This window comes from Pieris rapae, chromosome 5 (genome assembly GCF_905147795.1).
Source record: "Pieris rapae chromosome 5, ilPieRapa1.1, whole genome shotgun sequence".
In the NCBI taxonomy this organism is placed as follows: domain Eukaryota; kingdom Metazoa; phylum Arthropoda; class Insecta; order Lepidoptera; family Pieridae; genus Pieris; species Pieris rapae.
Window position 1 is genome coordinate 104,222 of NC_059513.1, and position 16,788 is coordinate 121,009.

General features: G+C 34.2%; 4 protein-coding genes across 6 annotated transcripts; 2 read left to right on the forward strand and 2 right to left on the reverse strand.

Annotated features, from left to right (window-relative positions):
• The first annotated feature begins 1,006 nt into the window (after nucleotides 1–1,006).
• LOC111000385 (EARP and GARP complex-interacting protein 1) lies at nucleotides 1,007–4,231 on the forward strand. The gene is made up of 9 exons (XM_022269792.2): nucleotides 1,007–1,382; nucleotides 1,457–1,588; nucleotides 1,774–1,920; nucleotides 2,164–2,250; nucleotides 2,486–2,671; nucleotides 2,749–2,870; nucleotides 3,445–3,546; nucleotides 3,675–3,803; nucleotides 4,012–4,231. The coding sequence occupies exons 1-9, from the start codon at nucleotides 1,341–1,343 to the stop codon at nucleotides 4,172–4,174; spliced, it is 1,110 nt and encodes a 369-aa protein (XP_022125484.1). The 5' UTR covers nucleotides 1,007–1,340; the 3' UTR covers nucleotides 4,175–4,231.
• On the reverse strand, nucleotides 4,189–7,612 carry LOC111000386 (RNA-binding protein pno1). The gene is made up of 4 exons (XM_045628197.1): nucleotides 7,385–7,612; nucleotides 5,588–5,699; nucleotides 5,163–5,325; nucleotides 4,189–4,566 (listed from the first exon to the last, which is right to left on the reverse strand). The coding sequence occupies exons 1-4, from the start codon at nucleotides 7,497–7,499 to the stop codon at nucleotides 4,222–4,224; spliced, it is 735 nt and encodes a 244-aa protein (XP_045484153.1). The 5' UTR covers nucleotides 7,500–7,612; the 3' UTR covers nucleotides 4,189–4,221.
• A 53-nt stretch (nucleotides 7,613–7,665) lies between these two features.
• LOC111000384 (NADH dehydrogenase [ubiquinone] 1 alpha subcomplex subunit 10, mitochondrial) lies at nucleotides 7,666–9,423 on the forward strand. The gene is made up of 5 exons (XM_022269791.2): nucleotides 7,666–7,795; nucleotides 7,873–8,588; nucleotides 8,679–8,852; nucleotides 8,955–9,170; nucleotides 9,257–9,423. The coding sequence occupies exons 2-5, from the start codon at nucleotides 7,887–7,889 to the stop codon at nucleotides 9,365–9,367; spliced, it is 1,203 nt and encodes a 400-aa protein (XP_022125483.1). The 5' UTR covers nucleotides 7,666–7,795; nucleotides 7,873–7,886; the 3' UTR covers nucleotides 9,368–9,423.
• Nucleotides 9,424–9,493: 70 nt separating this feature from the next.
• Nucleotides 9,494–16,699, reverse strand: LOC111000383 (glutathione synthetase). Of its 3 annotated transcripts, XM_022269790.2 has the most exons (12): nucleotides 16,284–16,699; nucleotides 15,415–15,510; nucleotides 14,588–14,704; nucleotides 14,288–14,437; nucleotides 12,680–12,813; nucleotides 11,329–11,371; nucleotides 11,055–11,225; nucleotides 10,833–10,900; nucleotides 10,652–10,756; nucleotides 10,376–10,582; nucleotides 10,077–10,304; nucleotides 9,494–9,989 (listed from the first exon to the last, which is right to left on the reverse strand). In XM_022269790.2, the coding sequence occupies exons 1-12, from the start codon at nucleotides 16,428–16,430 to the stop codon at nucleotides 9,860–9,862; spliced, it is 1,596 nt and encodes a 531-aa protein (XP_022125482.2). In that variant the 5' UTR covers nucleotides 16,431–16,699; the 3' UTR covers nucleotides 9,494–9,859. The 3 variants fall into 3 exon arrangements, with proteins under 3 accessions (XP_022125482.2, XP_022125480.2, XP_022125481.2); XM_022269788.2 differs by lacking the exon at nucleotides 12,680–12,813 and having other exon boundaries at nucleotides 14,268–14,437; XM_022269789.2 differs by lacking the exon at nucleotides 14,288–14,437 and having other exon boundaries at nucleotides 16,284–16,696.
• Between the last annotated feature and the right edge of the window lie 89 nt (nucleotides 16,700–16,788).

Genomic DNA, 16,788 nt, shown 5'->3' on the forward strand with positions numbered 1-16,788 from the left:
TCATTCTAGTTTGGATTCCTAGCCACTCAGGTATACCTGAAAACGAGACTGCTGATTCATGTGCCAAAGCAGCTGCACATGAATCTCTCGAATGAATCTCTCGTTGAGTCTCAAGATAATTTTAAAAATTCTGCACAGAATCTATGTGCTCTTGCAAAGACATAACCTGCAAGACATTTTGGAATGACTCCAAATCGGTTAAGGGTAAGTTTTATGCTTCCATCCAAACAAACAAACCAAGACAACCCTGGTTTTGTCATTAACGGAATGCAAATCACCGAATTACATTCAGTCTCACGTCTGTGTCTTGGTCATGCTTGAACTCCTGATCATCTACCCAATCTGTGAGTGTGTCTTGGATGAAGGCACTGTATTTGATATACTATCTAAAAGTAACCTATCCTCTCTATGACGTTCTTCCCCCAAAAGTCCCCCGTCCTTTAACTGTTTGTTAAGTCCATATTATAGATTATCTACACTAATATTATAAAGAGGAAAACTTTGTTTGTTTGTTTGTAATGAATAGGCTCATAAACTACTGGACCGATTTTAAAAATTCTTTCACCATTCGAAAGCTACATTATCCACGAGTAATATAAATAAATTTTGAACAAAAATAGGATTCCGTAAGATATCAGGATTTTTCGGACACAAGGTGTAAAAAATCAACCAAAAAAGTTACTTATTTTGCGTACCTTGCCTAAACTATTAAAGATAGAACCATAAAATGTTCTAAGTAATTGTAGATCTTATAAATATCTACGAAAAAGTCCGCGACACACTATACCTATCTATGTCGAGTGAGGCACAATAACCATAAATGATATACATGGCAAAACGTCGTTTGCCAGTTCAGCTAGTGTAAATATATAGAAAGTAAAAAAATTAAAGTGTACGTAATAATTTATATCATATCATAATTAGGAAATGGTATTTAATCAAGTTATTACTCATATTTATATTGTCTGTGCTGTCTTTAAACTAACAATCGAATTTTAACTAGAAATTTTCAAAATTTATTAATCGATCAATCTCCTTCGAGCCTTCGCCCTTTTCCATCTAAACGACTGGCAAAGTACCTTGTGCCCAGTTGGCACAAATAAAATCCATATAAAGAAGACAAAAAAAAATCATAGTAAAAAAAATGCTTACACCAGCGCTCCGCTCCAGTTGCCAGTTAATGCACTTAGCACTATAGTGAATATTACTGAATAGTGATTCTACATACAACTAGTCTCTAATTCATCTGTGCCATGTTGCTAAAAATTAAAATGTATTTAACGTAAACAAATTTAATTGATTAAACAATTAAAAAGTGTTGTACAAGTACTACATTAAACATGGAAGAAGGTAATTCAATTATCTACGGATTAGAATATCAGGTGAGCAAACCCTCGACTCCACTGGGTACATTATTTTTAATTCTTACTATACAATACACCTTTTATTTTTTTAGACAAGAGCGTTATCACCGCAATACGAAAGTGATGCCATTAGATTTTTTATTGGCACGCAGAGTTTAAAACCGCAGACAAATCAGGTTCATGTAGTAGAGCTTGAGGAAGATACCGGAGCTCTTCACACTAAGGTAATTATTAAAGAAACAAGGTTTTTAGTAGATTTTAAAAGTGAAATATACCGATTACGCTGTTAAATTGACATGAGCAATGATTACTTCAAATTTGTCGTTATGTTTCCTAAACACCATCAAGAATGTTTTAAATTTCCATTAAGTTCTAGTACAAAGTAGCCATAACATATATTCCTTGCTAGGTGTATAAACATGATATTGGTGAAATCTGGCACTTGCGTTGCTCACCCCATGATGCAGCAACCTTGATGACAACTCACAACTCTTATGATAGAGAAAACTCTCAATGCAGCATGGGGGTGTCAATCTTTAAGCTACCAACTTTGGATGTAAGTACTGTCTTTATTGAAAGCCAATACTAAAAAAGTAGTATATAAACCAAATTTGGCTAAGACTTGTGTATTTAACAGTAGTTTTCACTTTTTATCTACTATTGCATATTAATTAAACGGATTTTAAGCCTATCTATATGGTGCTAGATTTTAAGATTATAAGTAGGTAACAAATGCAGTATGCATCTTTTCAATAAATTTTGAAAACTGTCTTATAAATGCAGATTTTTTAATATACAGGTAATACCAAAAGACATAGATGAACTCAGTGCAATGCAGAGTCAGAATGCAGAAGAAATGGAACTACTCACTACAATTAATCCTGAGGTTACATCAGATTATTAAGCCTACTACTTTCTACTTTCTAAGAAACTAGTACTTTCATAACAATAATAAAGCTCATAGAAAGAATAATCCTACCAGACCACGTCTGGCAACACACATCATTGAATTTGTAAAGCCCAAGAGTATGAACAATCAGAACCTTACCTAAGCTTGCCAAATTATTATTGAGAGTAATAACGATAGTGGGCTGCATGACATTATAATATAATGCTTACAGAAACCAGAAGAAGAGATCCGATACTCAGAATGGCATCCAACAGACACTAATTGCATTAGTATTGTCATGGATGGTAGTGTGTCTGTGCGTGATATTACTACTACTCAAGGTTATAATATCACACCAGAAGGGCGTACTAGACTCAAATTTACTGGTGGGAAATGGAGTCCCCAGGCGGCACACCAGGTAAATTACTGACTACATGTGACTCTTAACAAATGCCTCTACAAATTTATTCTTTTTTTAATGCATAATATTTATAGTTTGCAGTACTGCAAGATACTCATATAAAATGTTTTGACACTCGGGCAGACTGCAAACCTGTGTGGGGAATTGACAATGCCCATAGACAACTAGCTCGAGATCTAGACTTCAATCCAAACAGGTAATCAGTTTAGTAAAAAGTTAATGTTCACCAGTGCATCAGATTAAGGAAGGCTAAGTCAGTTAGTTACATGCTAAGAAGTTTATATTTCATTAATCTGACAATTTGAAAGTAACGTAAAGAAAAGCGAGGCCTGCAAAGTTGTAAAAAAAACGTCAACTTTACATACTCTTTATTTTAAAGGACATAATTCAAGTATGACGAAAAATATCTGACGATTTCCACCAGCCAAAGTAACAAAAATTTGTGGATAAAGTTTAATATGTGCAGCTGTATTATGCCTATATTTGTTTAATAATATTCACTATGAGTAATATTAACATGGATGCTATCAATATATAGAAAAGAAACAAAAAACAAAAGTCTATAGCCGCTCTCCCCACCAATGAAAAGGTTTTTTTTTAAATTATCTTAGCTGCACAACTTACAAAAACAATAGGTCTCTATGACACTGGAGTAAATCCCCATTTAGCATTGTGGGCTCCTCTGCTATAATATAACAATCTTTCATTGTTATCTTTTAAAAATTAATTAGTGTATTTGTATACATATATGTGCAAAATTTTTGGTGCAGACAATTTCAGTTGGCGACAGTAGGTGATGATGCTGCACTCAACATATGGGACTACAGAAATCCAAAAGAACCCATTTTCAGTAGAACTGATCATTCTCATTGGTAAGACATGCATTATTATTTATCTCATCACTTATCTCAAAGATGTGTGATGTGTAATGACAATACATTAAAATCTCTATTTACAGATAAGACCCCAAACAGTTTTGATAAAATCTATTGGTTAACAGGGTTTGGACTGTACGTTACAACACATACCATGAGCAATTACTTGTAACAGGCAGTTCCGATGGAAGGGCATTGCTTACGGCTGCTGCTAGTATCTGCGATACTGATGATGACAAGAAACTTAGTCAAGTGTGAGTTTTATGCACCTATATTTAGTTCTACAATACCTTGAAACCTTTTTAATAATAGTCTCATTGGCAACCCCTTAAAGCTGTTAACACTGGTATACGGAACATTGTTAAAAGTTTGTTTATTACACTCAACCTTGTGGTTGATATTGTTTTTAATGCATTAACTGTATCTACTAAAATATTGTATTTGTCCCTACAAATGTTGCAGTCTAGAAGATGGTGTCCTTCAGTCATATGAACAACATGAAGATTCAGTATATTGTGTTGAGTGGAGTACTGCTGAGCCTTGGACCTTTGCCTCACTTAGTTATGATGCAAGATTAGTCCTGTCACGGGTCCCACGACATTTTAAATATAAGATTTTACTATAGAATACATAAAGTAATAAAAGATTATTATGAATTTAATAAATAATTTTTTAAAACCTCTCTGCTACTCTTTTTGCTACATTCCTCAAATTTCCATATACTTTTGAAGGAGGAGAACCCATAATAAGATTACAAATAGCTCTTCTAGCTAAAGCTATATTTTGATAACTGCCAAGGATGTGTATTTTTGAATCCGCTAACACTATCCTGGTTTTGGTGACATTCTCTATGGTAAATTTTGTACGACCAGCTTTTCCTGCTAATCTACCAATGGCTCTTCCCAAATGATCGCCTTGTAATGTTTTTACATCCTTAATTTCAAATGTCTCCACAAATAAATCATCCAATCTCAGCAATGCTAAAGCATCTTCAACTTCAAAGCCACAAACAAAAGCCTGCAACAATCATAATGCCTTTTAACAAAATACTTCAGAGTATGAGTGATCAAAATTATATTAAATTGGTACATTATTTCCACATTAACAGTTATTGTGTTACAACCATATCAATTTAAACTAAACTGAGCATTTCTCTGAACCTAAGCTTTTTCAATGACTGACTAAAACCGTGGGTGCTTAGGACATCTTCCCTCTACTTCTCAGGAACCCACACCATATTAAGGTCAGAATAACTAATAAAATTTACATGGTACTGCTTTTGCAAAACATAAATGAACCAAGCAAAAGTTACTGTGTTTGATTTTGTACAATTCAATATTCTAGTTTCAATATTTCTTGTCAATAATAATATCTGACTCATATTTGTGAATAGTAACAGTAGGAAGAGAGTTTTTTAAGGGTTGGGTTTACAATTCAATACCTAGAATTTGATTACACTGAGTCTAAGCATCCAAAAAACGAATTATTATCTAGTTTGGTTAGTATATTAATATTTTATTTTGAATAACTGTCCAAAAGACGAATTATTATCTAGTTTGGTTAGGGTAGGTATTGAATTAACCGCTAATTAATTTTTAAGGACTGTAACATACCTTGATAAAATCAGCAGCTTTTTGTAAATTTGCAATATCCTTTGTTTCTGGTCCTATTTTGATTTCTACATTTCTTGTTTTCGTATTGAACCTCACTTGAAGCAACAAATGTTCAACAATTGGAGTAAATAATTTTAACCAATTTTCTTTTAAAGGTGTGTATCTAAAAATAAACAGAAGTAACATATAAAGTATAGAATTGTATACACTATAATAATCAAATATGCATTTATATATTTTTATAGTACAATTTTTTTTAAATAAATAATAACCTATACAAGGTTTTTGTAAGTAGGTAGTAAAAGGTTTGATATATGCCTGTTTTCTCGCGATAATTCTATCACCATAGAAGAAAGTTTATCACAAGTCTAAGCTAGCCAAAACTACTATACTATAATTAAATAGACAATAGGTTTAGGTTATACCTGTGAGCAGGTACAGCTACTTTTCTCATATTAACTTTGCTCTCATTAGGTTCAGCGTTTTTTTTTGGTCTTTTAGCCCTCGGGCGCCTGTGTTGAGAATTGCCTTCGATGCCTTTGGGTTAAACTTTCCAATATGACCCGTCGATTTTTGAGGTTTTTTTGATGGGAGATGGAAGAGGGGATGGAGAAATACCCCCTGTGTCATTCCCAACCTGCGGAAACCCATAGTTACGGAGATATTCATGTTTAAAATTTTAAGGCTAGAATGGTAACAATTTAGAAATGTGTCCCTGAATTTGATAATACTGATTATGTTAGTGTCTCTTTACCTTTAATGGAACACCTCCAAGTTATTTTTTCTGCCGGAGTTCCGTCTAAATATTAATAAAGATTATTTAAACCTGTATAATGTATAGAAATTCGTAAATAAATCGTACATTTTCCATTGCTTATTTTTTTTTATTTTCAATTTATCCCTAATGGGAAAGGCAAAGGACTTTAGCCATACAGATTCCATTAGTTATTAGAGACGTGACATTTTGCATCAAAATCGTTTTTTTAATTTGTCGATAGTTTTTTTTGAATAAAAACTTGAATTTTATTCAAATATAATATAAATATTAGTTTTAATATGATAAATATTAGTTTTTATATGATATAAATATTAGTTTTTTATATGTTTATTGATGATTTCAGAAACAGTTCTTAGAAAAAAGAAATTCATATACTAACCTAACCTAACCGAACTAGATAATAATTCGGTTTTTGAACGGCTCCGATTATTTATATACGCTCTAGGGGTAGGACAGACAAGACCACGTGGATAGTGGGGTGCTCTGATTCGGTGTTGGGTACTTTTAGGTTATTAAATAAAATGTTATTAAAAAAAAATATTCATATACTAACCTAACCTAACCGAACTAGATAATAATTCGGGTTTTGAACGGCTCCGATTATTTATATACACTCTAGGGGTAGGACAGACAAGACCACGTGGATAGTGGGGTGCTTTGATTCGGTGTTGGGTACTTTTAGGTTATTAAATAAAATGTTATTAAAAAAAATATTCATATACTAACCTAACCTAACCGAACTAGATAATAATTCGGGTTTTGAACGGCTCCGATTATTTATATACACTCTAGGGGTAGGACAGACAAGACCACGTGGATAGTGGGGTGCTTTGATTCGGTGTTGGGTACTTTTAGGTTATTAAATAAAATGTTATTAAAAAAAATATTCATATACTAACCTAACCTAACCGAACTAGATAATAATTCGGGTTTTGAACGGCTCCGATTATTTATATACACTCTAGGGGTAGGACAGACAAGACCACGTGGATAGTGGGGTGCTTTGATTCGGTGTTGGGTACTTTTAGGTTATTAAATAAAATGTTATTAAAAAAAATATTCATATACTAACCCAACCTAACCGAACTAGATAATAATTAAGTTTTTTGATTACAAATAATTAATTTGATCATAAGTTACAAATAATCTATGGTCCATATTGGAAAGTTTAGTAGTATCGATACGTCAAATTTTTCGAACCCTTCACTAATCGATACGTGAAATGGTTGATGTTTGACATCAGTTATTTGTCAAATTCATTGTGTTATGGCGTGTTATGGAATGATATTTGTCCATTTGTATGGAAAGTATAAATAAATATATCTCATGAACCGTAAGTTTCCGCAACTTAATACTTTACAAAACGCTTTCTTATGGTGAGTACTATCTACAAAAAAAATTTGAGCATTCAAATCGACGGGTCATATTGGAAAGTTTATCCTGCCTTTGTGCTGCTCCACTTCCATACCATCACCAGACTCCGAAACGGCACTTCGTTTTAATTTAATCGGATTTTTTGCAGGCAGAAACTCATCTACCTTGATATTTTCCACTTCCATTTTTTTTGGGAAAAATAAGCGCCAACGATAAAAAATAAATGTATTATTAATTTGTTTTTATTTAATAAAACCACATGCCTGTGATATCTTTAAGGTTTAAACTTTTAAAAGACTTGTCAGTTGTCACATGAGACGTCGTCAATGTTATTTTGTGACGTATATAATATGGTCAAAGATTGTCAATGTTGTTAACATTCTCAAACAGTAAACATAGATTATTCAATATGTATAGTCTTCCTAATCTGTGGTGTTATGTCATACCTTCAAACTAGTGAATTTCTATTATGAATTAATAGGTAAGTCTAAAAATATTGAAAATCAAGTCTTATTTTAAAAGATTTTATAAAAATATGTGTATGCCACTCTTTTTCAGGGTCGACAGTAAATATGGCGACTCTTATCCGCACTACATTTGTGAAAGTGGTCAGCCCTGCGCAGGGTAGCAAGATAGCAGGATGCACAATTATCCAAAAGCGAGATATTATGGGAAAAACCTTGAGGGAGTCTCTTCCGCCCCGCCCGCCTAAACCAGCACCCTTTGATTACGTCAATAAGGATTATACCTGGTTCCGTAGCTTGTTTGATAGAACGACACATAGGTTGGATGAAAATTCCAAAGTTGTCATCGTAGAGGGCCCAGTAGCAGCCGGTAAAACTCAGTTTGCATCTGCCCTGGCTGCTGACCTAGGCATGAAGCATTTTCCTGAAGCTAATATGGACATCCACTATATACAACAAGGGGTTGATCTTCGCTCTTTCAATGACCGTGTCCCTCCAGACACAAGAACATTCGACCATATTGATTTTAATGAATGCCCCAACCACCGTTTGGCTGGTAATTATCAGATTATGATGTACATGGCTAGGTTTAGCCAGTACATTGATGCATTGGCTCATCTATTAAACACTGGACAAGGTGTTGTGTTGGAACGGTCCCCATTTTCTGATTTTGTGTTTCTTGAAGCTATGTTCTCTCAGAAGTTTTTAAGCAAGGGAGTAAGGTCTATTTACTATGAGTTGAGGGGCCAAACAATTGAAGATCTGCTGCGTCCTCATCTAGTCATCTATCTTGATATTCCTGTTGACAAGGTTAGCAATTGAATTTGTAAAAAGTCTAATGATTTAAGTAATAAGTTGAATTAAAACTAAACACTAAGCAACATTGTAAATTAATTACAGGTACAAGGAGCAATCAAGAAGCGTGGACACAAACATGAAGTATGTGGCAAAGCTCTGACACCTGCTTTCTTACAAGAAATTGAAAGGCAATATAAGAACAAGTATCTTCGTGACATTTCTACCCATGCCGAGCTTTTAGTGTATGACTGGACTGGAGGTGGTGAAGTTGAAGTGGTGAGTAATTTTTAAAATGTATACATTTATTGATTTAGAAGTATTTGTTCTACATACTAATATATATATCCATTTGATTAAAATTGTTTTTATTGTTATTAGGTAGTTGAAGATATTGAACGTCTAGACTTTGATCAATATGTACATAGAGATGAGCCAAAAATGAAAGACTGGAGGCTGCCCCGCGAAGTGGAGTGGTCTGATCAGCGTATGATTTTCACTAACAACAAGCACATTTTGATGAACCTCTTCAACATACCAAGAACTGACGTGCCAGAATTGGTCACTAGTGCTGACGACATGCATGCCTATACTCAGGTAGTACAGCCTGTGTGACAAGTATCACAAGTTTATTGTTGTGCAATTAGTTATTTGAGGCACAATATTCTGCTCCATATTTTCAGGTGGTGTACGGTGATCCTAAAATAAGGTTCTTGGAAGGCTACAATGCTGAGGCTGGTGACACGGGCCTTTCCATGAAGAATAAAATGCCCAAGTACACAGAATACTTCTAAAATGGGATTATTTAGCTGCCTATATGTGAATATTTAATAAAATTAGTAACCAGTAACATACTTTTCCTAGTCCCGTTCGCTGAAGACTGTGCCAAAGATAATTTTAATAATAGTAAAAACAAGATGTCACAAAATTGAATTTATTAAAATTTAACCCTTCATTTTGCTTTAAACAGCCTCCAAACATCACAATATTTACAATCTCATAGTGAATGTGCGTTTTTTGCCTTTAAGTTAACGAAGTGTCATAGGAATTGACATGACATAGGAATGCATATAGTATAAAAATCTAATTCACATAAACATTGACTTGCTATGAAAAAGAAAACAGATCGTAAACATTTCGTCAACTAAATCAAACTACGTAAAGGCTTACGTATTATAGTACGATTCAAATTGATGACAATATAAAAAATATAAAATTCACGTTAAAATTAGACATAACAATAAGAAATAGCTGATTAATATAAAAATAAACAAAACAATGATTAACTATAAATCGAGTAAGTAGGGCGAGTCCAAAGCGCCCAGGCCCGCAGCCACGCCCCCTTCGTTGGCGTCGGCCAGTTTCGTCCGGAGCATGTGACCCACTTGGCGGTTGATGTAGATCTTCTCTTTGTTCCTGTGGAGTAAATTTCGTTTAAGACGCTCGCGGCTCGATATATATCTCGACGTAATATTAATTCGTAAATTAATTAGAAATACAAACCCAATAATAACTCCAAAGATGCCGAGTTCGGAGACCAGATCGCATAGAGACGGAGGGACGGCTGCGTTCGGACGCACGACGTAACCCGATATCAAGGGTGGCAATATCCTCTCCATGAGAATATAGGCCGCTCGTTCGCGACTGTGTCTCATCCTCAAAAGCGCTTCCTTCACATCGGCGCCGTACAAGTTGTTTCCGCCTCCTTCGCGTTGGGGTTTCAATACGAATCTGAAATATTTCCAATTCCAGTTAATCCCCCGAGATCGAACCCGTCGTCGGCTCGTCGAGTGGTTCGAGACCTTTCCGCGTCGGCGATCGCCATTTCGACGGCCCTCTCCCCGTTGTCGTCGAAGTCCAGAGAGTAGAGCCCCGTAAAGATGTCTCGAACCCGGGACCTCAGCTCCCCTTCGGCCATGAACCTCTCGAGGGCTCCGGGGGCCGCCAACGCCTGTTGCACCTTCTTGGTGCCCGCGAGTTGGTAGTGGATCGACGGACACTTGATGGCCCTGGAGACGTAGTCCAACTTAGAGTCGGCTCACACTCGAGCGGTCTCAAGCTAACGAAAGGAAACTCACGACGATCTCTCGACCTTGAGCCTGGCGTCCCACTCCTTCTGCGAGGGGTACTGGGCCGGCTCGTAGCCGGACCTGTAGTACACCACCGCCACGGCCCGACCCTCTCTGTGAACCGACACTCCGCGTCAGACGATACTACAGCACTCTTCGATTCCACCCACCGAGCATCGAGGCTACTTACATGACCAGCTGTTTCTTGTCGTTCAACTCGGCCTCTTCGTAAATTTCGTTCAACGTCTTCCTGTAGATCTGGAAATAAGATTCTTAAATTATTAATAAACAAATAATATACACAATTGTGTTTTCAAATATTTATCTCCATTTTTAAAATCACTATCTCCAACTCTTCGGTAGATTCATAGTTTTCTGACGTCATTTCTGCAGTTCTGAAGAAATAAATTACCATAATATCCGGCCGTTTCTCGGATATCTCGAACTCGTGGAATCGCTGATCACAAATATTGTAGGAGACTTCTTCGACCACAAAGAGCACCACTGCGGAGGGAACACCGAACATGTCGTAGGCCTCGATTATACCCGAGCACAAACCTGACAGGGCCCTGTTTTCTGGCATCTGAAAGTTCATACACATCATAAATAACTAAAACCATGAGTGTCTCTAATCAATTTAAAAGTTTACCCAAAAACTATTGAACAGTTACACTTTAGTTACTCACGTTTTTGATAAGTTCACCATGTCCCAATTGCCTCAAGACATAACTGCAACGCAACAATTTCATTTGTTAACATCATATATTAAAAATGTGGTAGTCTTTAAAACTTCTGAGAAAAATAACATACGCTTTTTTGAAGTAAATACTGCTTTTTTTATATTTTAAACTAAAAATATACGAAAACTTTATTGTTTTATTTTGTTTAGAGAAAACCAATAAAAACTCTAAGAAAAAATAATATTTAATATTAGTAGGTACTGTATTGGCTTTCCGGGGAAAACAATATGCCTAGGTAGGGTTAAAGGCTGATTGGTGACTTCCACTGACACTACTTCCTATTGTTAATAAAGAAACAGAAATAACTAACCCTTCATTAAGGATTTGTAATTATAAAAAATGAACAAACTTACCACTAACTACGATTCACGACAAACAATCTACACAATACAAAATAGACTAGAGATAACAGATGAAAAATATAAGCTACCAAAACGTTAATTCACATTGTTTTGGATTGTTTCAACAATCGATAATTTTACAGTTTACATGGTTTAAAATAAAATATGACAAAATTTAAATATCGAGTCATATGTCAGGTGTGACAAAATACTTGATCACACTTAACGTTTCGGTATCTATCACAAGACTACACATAACATACACATGCCAATATCTGGATATTTAATATTTCAGTGTGTGTGTGTGAGATAGAATATATGCATAACATAATATTTAAGATAATTTAAATTTATCTGATGTTTAATCTATTCCGCTTTGCGAACCCGCTTCGCATTCAAAGCATTTGAAAGATGTGCATCTAACCCGTCCTGTGCAAACCGTATCGATTAAAACAAGCGATGGCACCATAAACAATATTATTTTCTTATCGACAATGCAGGCGTGGTCAGCGAACATCTCTCAAGTTACTTCGGAAGCCAAAATTCATGCACGCCGGTCGTTATTACACGCCAACAATTCTCAAATATCATATATACTATTATTTATTGCAAAACAAAAATAAAACAAACATAGACAAAATAGACATGCTGATACACTGAAATGCATAGAAAAGAAAGTGTAAAGGCGACGAGCTAAGTGAAAAAATATGAATGACAGCGTGCATAGACAAGAAAGAGCAAACACATGAGAGATGTTAACTGAACGTACAGTTACTTTAATGGGCGTAGACCTGGCATGAATATTCGCAAATACAACAAGAACGTACCAACGAGTATTGTCAATGCACTCTCGACGTTGCGAGTCCATACCACCATTTAGCTTAGTACTTGCGAATAAGGACTTTTAATCCTTCAAAGATCGACGCCCATTAAGTAACGTCAAACAAAGTCGATACCGAAACATGGAGGGAAGATAAGAGGTGATGGCGCCGAAACTCGCTGCCACCGTGTTAAACTCCACTTGTTTTATTCGATTGCTGTCTGGTTGCTGCATCAAGTAGTCGGAGCGAAATAGACCCAGGCTTAGAGACTGAAAACATTTTATTCGGATAATTTTTTTTCCTACGAAGTAAATATTATAAATTATGTCGTTATCAAAACATCTATCTTAACCTACATTGTACACCTACACCTTTATTGTTATTTTATAGATATTTATCTAAGTGCTGTGATTATACAACGATTATTATTATTGTGAAATTTATTGTTAATAATACTAGATGATATCCTAAACCTTAATAAAAAATAAAGCCTCGAGTGACTTTTGCCTTAAACCTCTTTCGAAAATCAAAACGACGGTCACTATGTAATGTGTGCACAGTTGTATCTTCCTGATCACGATATCTTTTTATAATCTGCCGAAACGTATGATGACGCTGCATTTTGCAATTTCATATCTAGTAAGACATCATTATTGGATTCCCAAAAATTCTTGTCATTCAGTTTACGTCACACTTAGTATTAATGACATCGCATGTTTAATGTATTTCCATACTGTATTCGAATTAAGATACAACAAGATTTATTTAATTTGCGTTTCTTGTTGACCGTGATGTTTCACCAGCCTCGTACGTAGGAAACAATGCGACGAATGTTATTAAATCGTGTCTTTTCTTCTGTCAACATTTGCAAGATGCTTTAGAGTTTGCTAATATTTCGAAACTTTTTAACACATGCTTTGATTATTACATAGTTGTCAATTTTAAGCCGGTTGTGTATAAAAAACAGGCTCATACTATTACGAAAAAAATTTATAAGTATTGTATTTACGCGACTATCTATCAGTCACTTTTATATTACACAAAATTCCATAGTTCCTCACTTTACAGTCTCTGAGGTTGCGAGTACAGAAGATGGTCGTTTTATTCCGTTAAAATGTTGTTTTTATTTATCAATGTATTATATACATATGTATCGGTTTTATATAAATATATTCTATCTACGTGAAGGTAATTAATTTCAAGACAATGCAGTCTCGATATGTACAAAAATGCAAATGTTAGTATGTTAATCGCCAACATTCATCTATCTACGATATCTTTTAAAGCCCACATTGTCCGTTCGTTATGCCAAATGCCTAAAACGATAATACTTTATTGTACAACAAATATCTTCACTAAACAACATTTAATAAGATAACTGGTCAGACAAAACAATAGCCATATATCATGTTATATTTTACGGCAAATATAAATAATAATAAATATTGCATAAATCGATGAAATATGAATTTACCACTGACTTAATTATAATTTGTTAAATATTTATCGATCATTGTCGGTGTGATTCATTAAATAATTGGTACGTATTAATAATAAAAATAACAAAAACTACATTATTGACCTAACACCGCTACTCATACAGGCATTTCCACACTTTTATAACTTTATATTTCTACATAACCATACACCAGAAATCGACATAAGAATCTCATATGATGTGTATTAATTTTGGCATAACGATACAGCAATATCCGTGGACTACCTTTGTATCTCCCTGGAGACGGGTCCCAGGTGACCGAAACCGGATGCGATACTGTTGATTTCCACCTGCTTCCAGGAACAGTATGGAGTGTGCTTGGCACACTGGTTTTCAGTGTGGGGACAACGCGACTCCAGCATGATGTCAGATCGCAGCATCCCTAATGATATTGGCTAACACACATACATCTTGGTTGTTCTATAAGTTATCTAACCTTAATACTAATAAAGCCCTAACAGTCTTTAATTTTACAACAAATTCTCCAGTAAAAAATATGACAAACGCACTTTTAAAAATGTCATGTACGTTTATATCGTTTATACCTGTGTTATTCCTTCTTCGCGAACTTTTATCCAAATGTTATACAGCTTGGCGGTAAAGTCGTCAACTTCAAGGGCATTTTGAAGGGTTTTTTCGAGAAATTCATCATCATGAGAAACCTAAAATAATATGGTTAATGTGCATTGCTATATTTATGTTAAAATGTAATTTTGATTGGCATTTTGTTTGTTACCACCACCCAGCAAAACAACGAGGCATTAGACAGCAGCTCTGACACAATAAACAAACATTATCAATGGAAAAACAAAGACAGTTCAAAAAGTAAGTTACAAATATTAAGTTAAGAATCGATTCCATTCATCATCTATTGTGCAAAATGTGGTTTCACCATGATATTGCACAAAGCCATTTCGTACCTCTCAATTGTATTGCAATAACAAACTCTTTCTTTATAACTAATAAAAGGTTCATTAATTTATGCTGTTTTATCTATTATTGCTGCACTTTAGTTTTTTCAAAAAACTTTTGAAATACAGGTAGGTAAGTAATTTAAAATTTACTGAACTAAAAAAAAAATTACTATAATAATATATTAAAATACATATAAGATTCTGATAAAAACAAATTGAAGAAAACATATTTTTTTTCATATATTATCACCATTATGGTAAGATACTTTACTCGCATTCATATATCAAAAACAAATATAATACATATAAATATTGGATGGAGAGATGGAAAGGATATTTTGAATTATCAACCTATGTTTATATCATCAAGTAGTTAACATTTTCTTAATGAATCTATCTTTAAAAGATTATTGTCCTGTTTAGTGAGTTGGTTTAAAGACCTCTTGCAGACTAGTTACCTTATGCATTAGTTCATTCAAGACTGGTTGTAAGTCCACCGCTTTTGTGAACTCTGTTCTTGGAAAAGGTGATGGCAGTAACACAAAAGGAGCAATCTAGAACAACCAATGTATAACTTTATTAATTTATTGCATTTTAGGAAGATTTACAGCCTCTTAACAGGATGTTAATTATGATTACAATAAAATAAAGACTAAAATAAATAAAATAATTATAAATCTCCACCTATAGATAAACCATAAATACCTTAGGGAGATAGGAAGAATAAAATTAACTGATGGATTTATAAATCTAAGAAACAATTAAAATATTGAAATTAAGTATGAAAAAGCAGAAGATTTAAATTTACAACTATTCTAATGGAAACAGCTAGATGTGAGTGTGTGTCTCACAGAGTCAATAGATGAGCAGAAAAGATCGATCTCAAACTGGATTGAATATTGATTCTAATGATAAAATCAAAAAATTGCACCAAAATAATTAAAAATCTATGATAACAATCATTACAATGGTTTACAAAAATTAAATTCTGTCAAGTACTGCAACTTTCTATAGTACTTTCATGTAAATGATATGGTTAATTTTATCCAATAAGAATTCTCTTGAATGGATAATGTAACAGATTAAACCTACTCTGAGAAACTTACACATACAGACTTATATCTACATATTATAATTAATTGTTTTCAGTTGCATAAAACAAAAAATTTTTTTTTCACATTTGGAGCATGCATACTGCTAGCAGCGATGCTTCAATAAAGACTTTACCTTACAAGAAGTATTTGGTAGTGTACAAATACTTTACCGTATATCATCATCCAATTAAACATTATTTTGTGGTATAACGGAAAATTAAAAAATGATTTACCTGGATGGTATCCTTTGAGAAATGTGCTTTATCTCTCATCCCCACACCATGCATCAGTGCCCAATCTTTTGCTTTTTCTACTACACTTGAAAGTACTTTGTTGTCTAGTGGAAGCGGTATACAAGAAGCAAGACGTGATTGACTCATATTGTAGTTTTGACTCAAGAAATATATTTAACTGTGGCTTGATATATTTATCAGTCACATGGACGCTAAGTAAATGATAATCACGAACAGCACAGGGTGACCGTCAACAAATGATAGTATACGCGACCGCCAACACAATTTATATGGAATTTTGTTTAAGTGTGAAGATTGTAACAAGTCGTGTGACCGAGACAATTAACTTTATGAATTCATATTTCACAACATCTAAAAAATATCAAAAACAAAAATTTCAAAACTTTGAATGTAATATAATAATCTGTCAAATCATGAATTACAGCTGTCAAAGTGTTAACGCTCAAAGGTTTCGTGACACTATATTTGAAATCTGTTTGCTTGT

Coding starts and splice junctions, on each gene's coding strand:
- LOC111000384 (XM_022269791.2), top strand. CDS start 7,887: ATGGCGACTCTTATCCGCACTACATTTGTGAAAGTGGTCAGCCCTGCG. Junction 8,589..8,678: donor TTGATATTCCTGTTGACAAG/GTTAGCAATTGA, acceptor AATTAATTACAG/GTACAAGGAGCAATCAAGAA. Junction 9,171..9,256: donor ACATGCATGCCTATACTCAG/GTAGTACAGCCT, acceptor CCATATTTTCAG/GTGGTGTACGGTGATCCTAA.
- LOC111000383 (XM_022269790.2), bottom strand. CDS start 16,430: ATGAGTCAATCACGTCTTGCTTCTTGTATACCGCTTCCACTAGACAAC. Junction 11,226..11,328: donor ATGGTGAACTTATCAAAAAC/GTGAGTAACTAA, acceptor ATGAACTTTCAG/ATGCCAGAAAACAGGGCCCT. Junction 10,583..10,651: donor CTCAAGGTCGAGAGATCGTC/GTGAGTTTCCTT, acceptor CTACGTCTCCAG/GGCCATCAAGTGTCCGTCGA.
- LOC111000385 (XM_022269792.2), top strand. CDS start 1,341: ATGGAAGAAGGTAATTCAATTATCTACGGATTAGAATATCAG. Junction 1,383..1,456: donor TCTACGGATTAGAATATCAG/GTGAGCAAACCC, acceptor TTATTTTTTTAG/ACAAGAGCGTTATCACCGCA. Junction 3,547..3,674: donor AGAACTGATCATTCTCATTG/GTAAGACATGCA, acceptor ATTGGTTAACAG/GGTTTGGACTGTACGTTACA.
- LOC111000386 (XM_045628197.1), bottom strand. CDS start 7,499: ATGGAAGTGGAAAATATCAAGGTAGATGAGTTTCTGCCTGCAAAAAAT. Junction 5,700..7,384: donor GGAAGTGGAGCAGCACAAAG/GCAGGATAAACT, acceptor TTTAACCCAAAG/GCATCGAAGGCAATTCTCAA. Junction 5,326..5,587: donor GTAGCTGTACCTGCTCACAG/GTATAACCTAAA, acceptor GTTTATTTTTAG/ATACACACCTTTAAAAGAAA.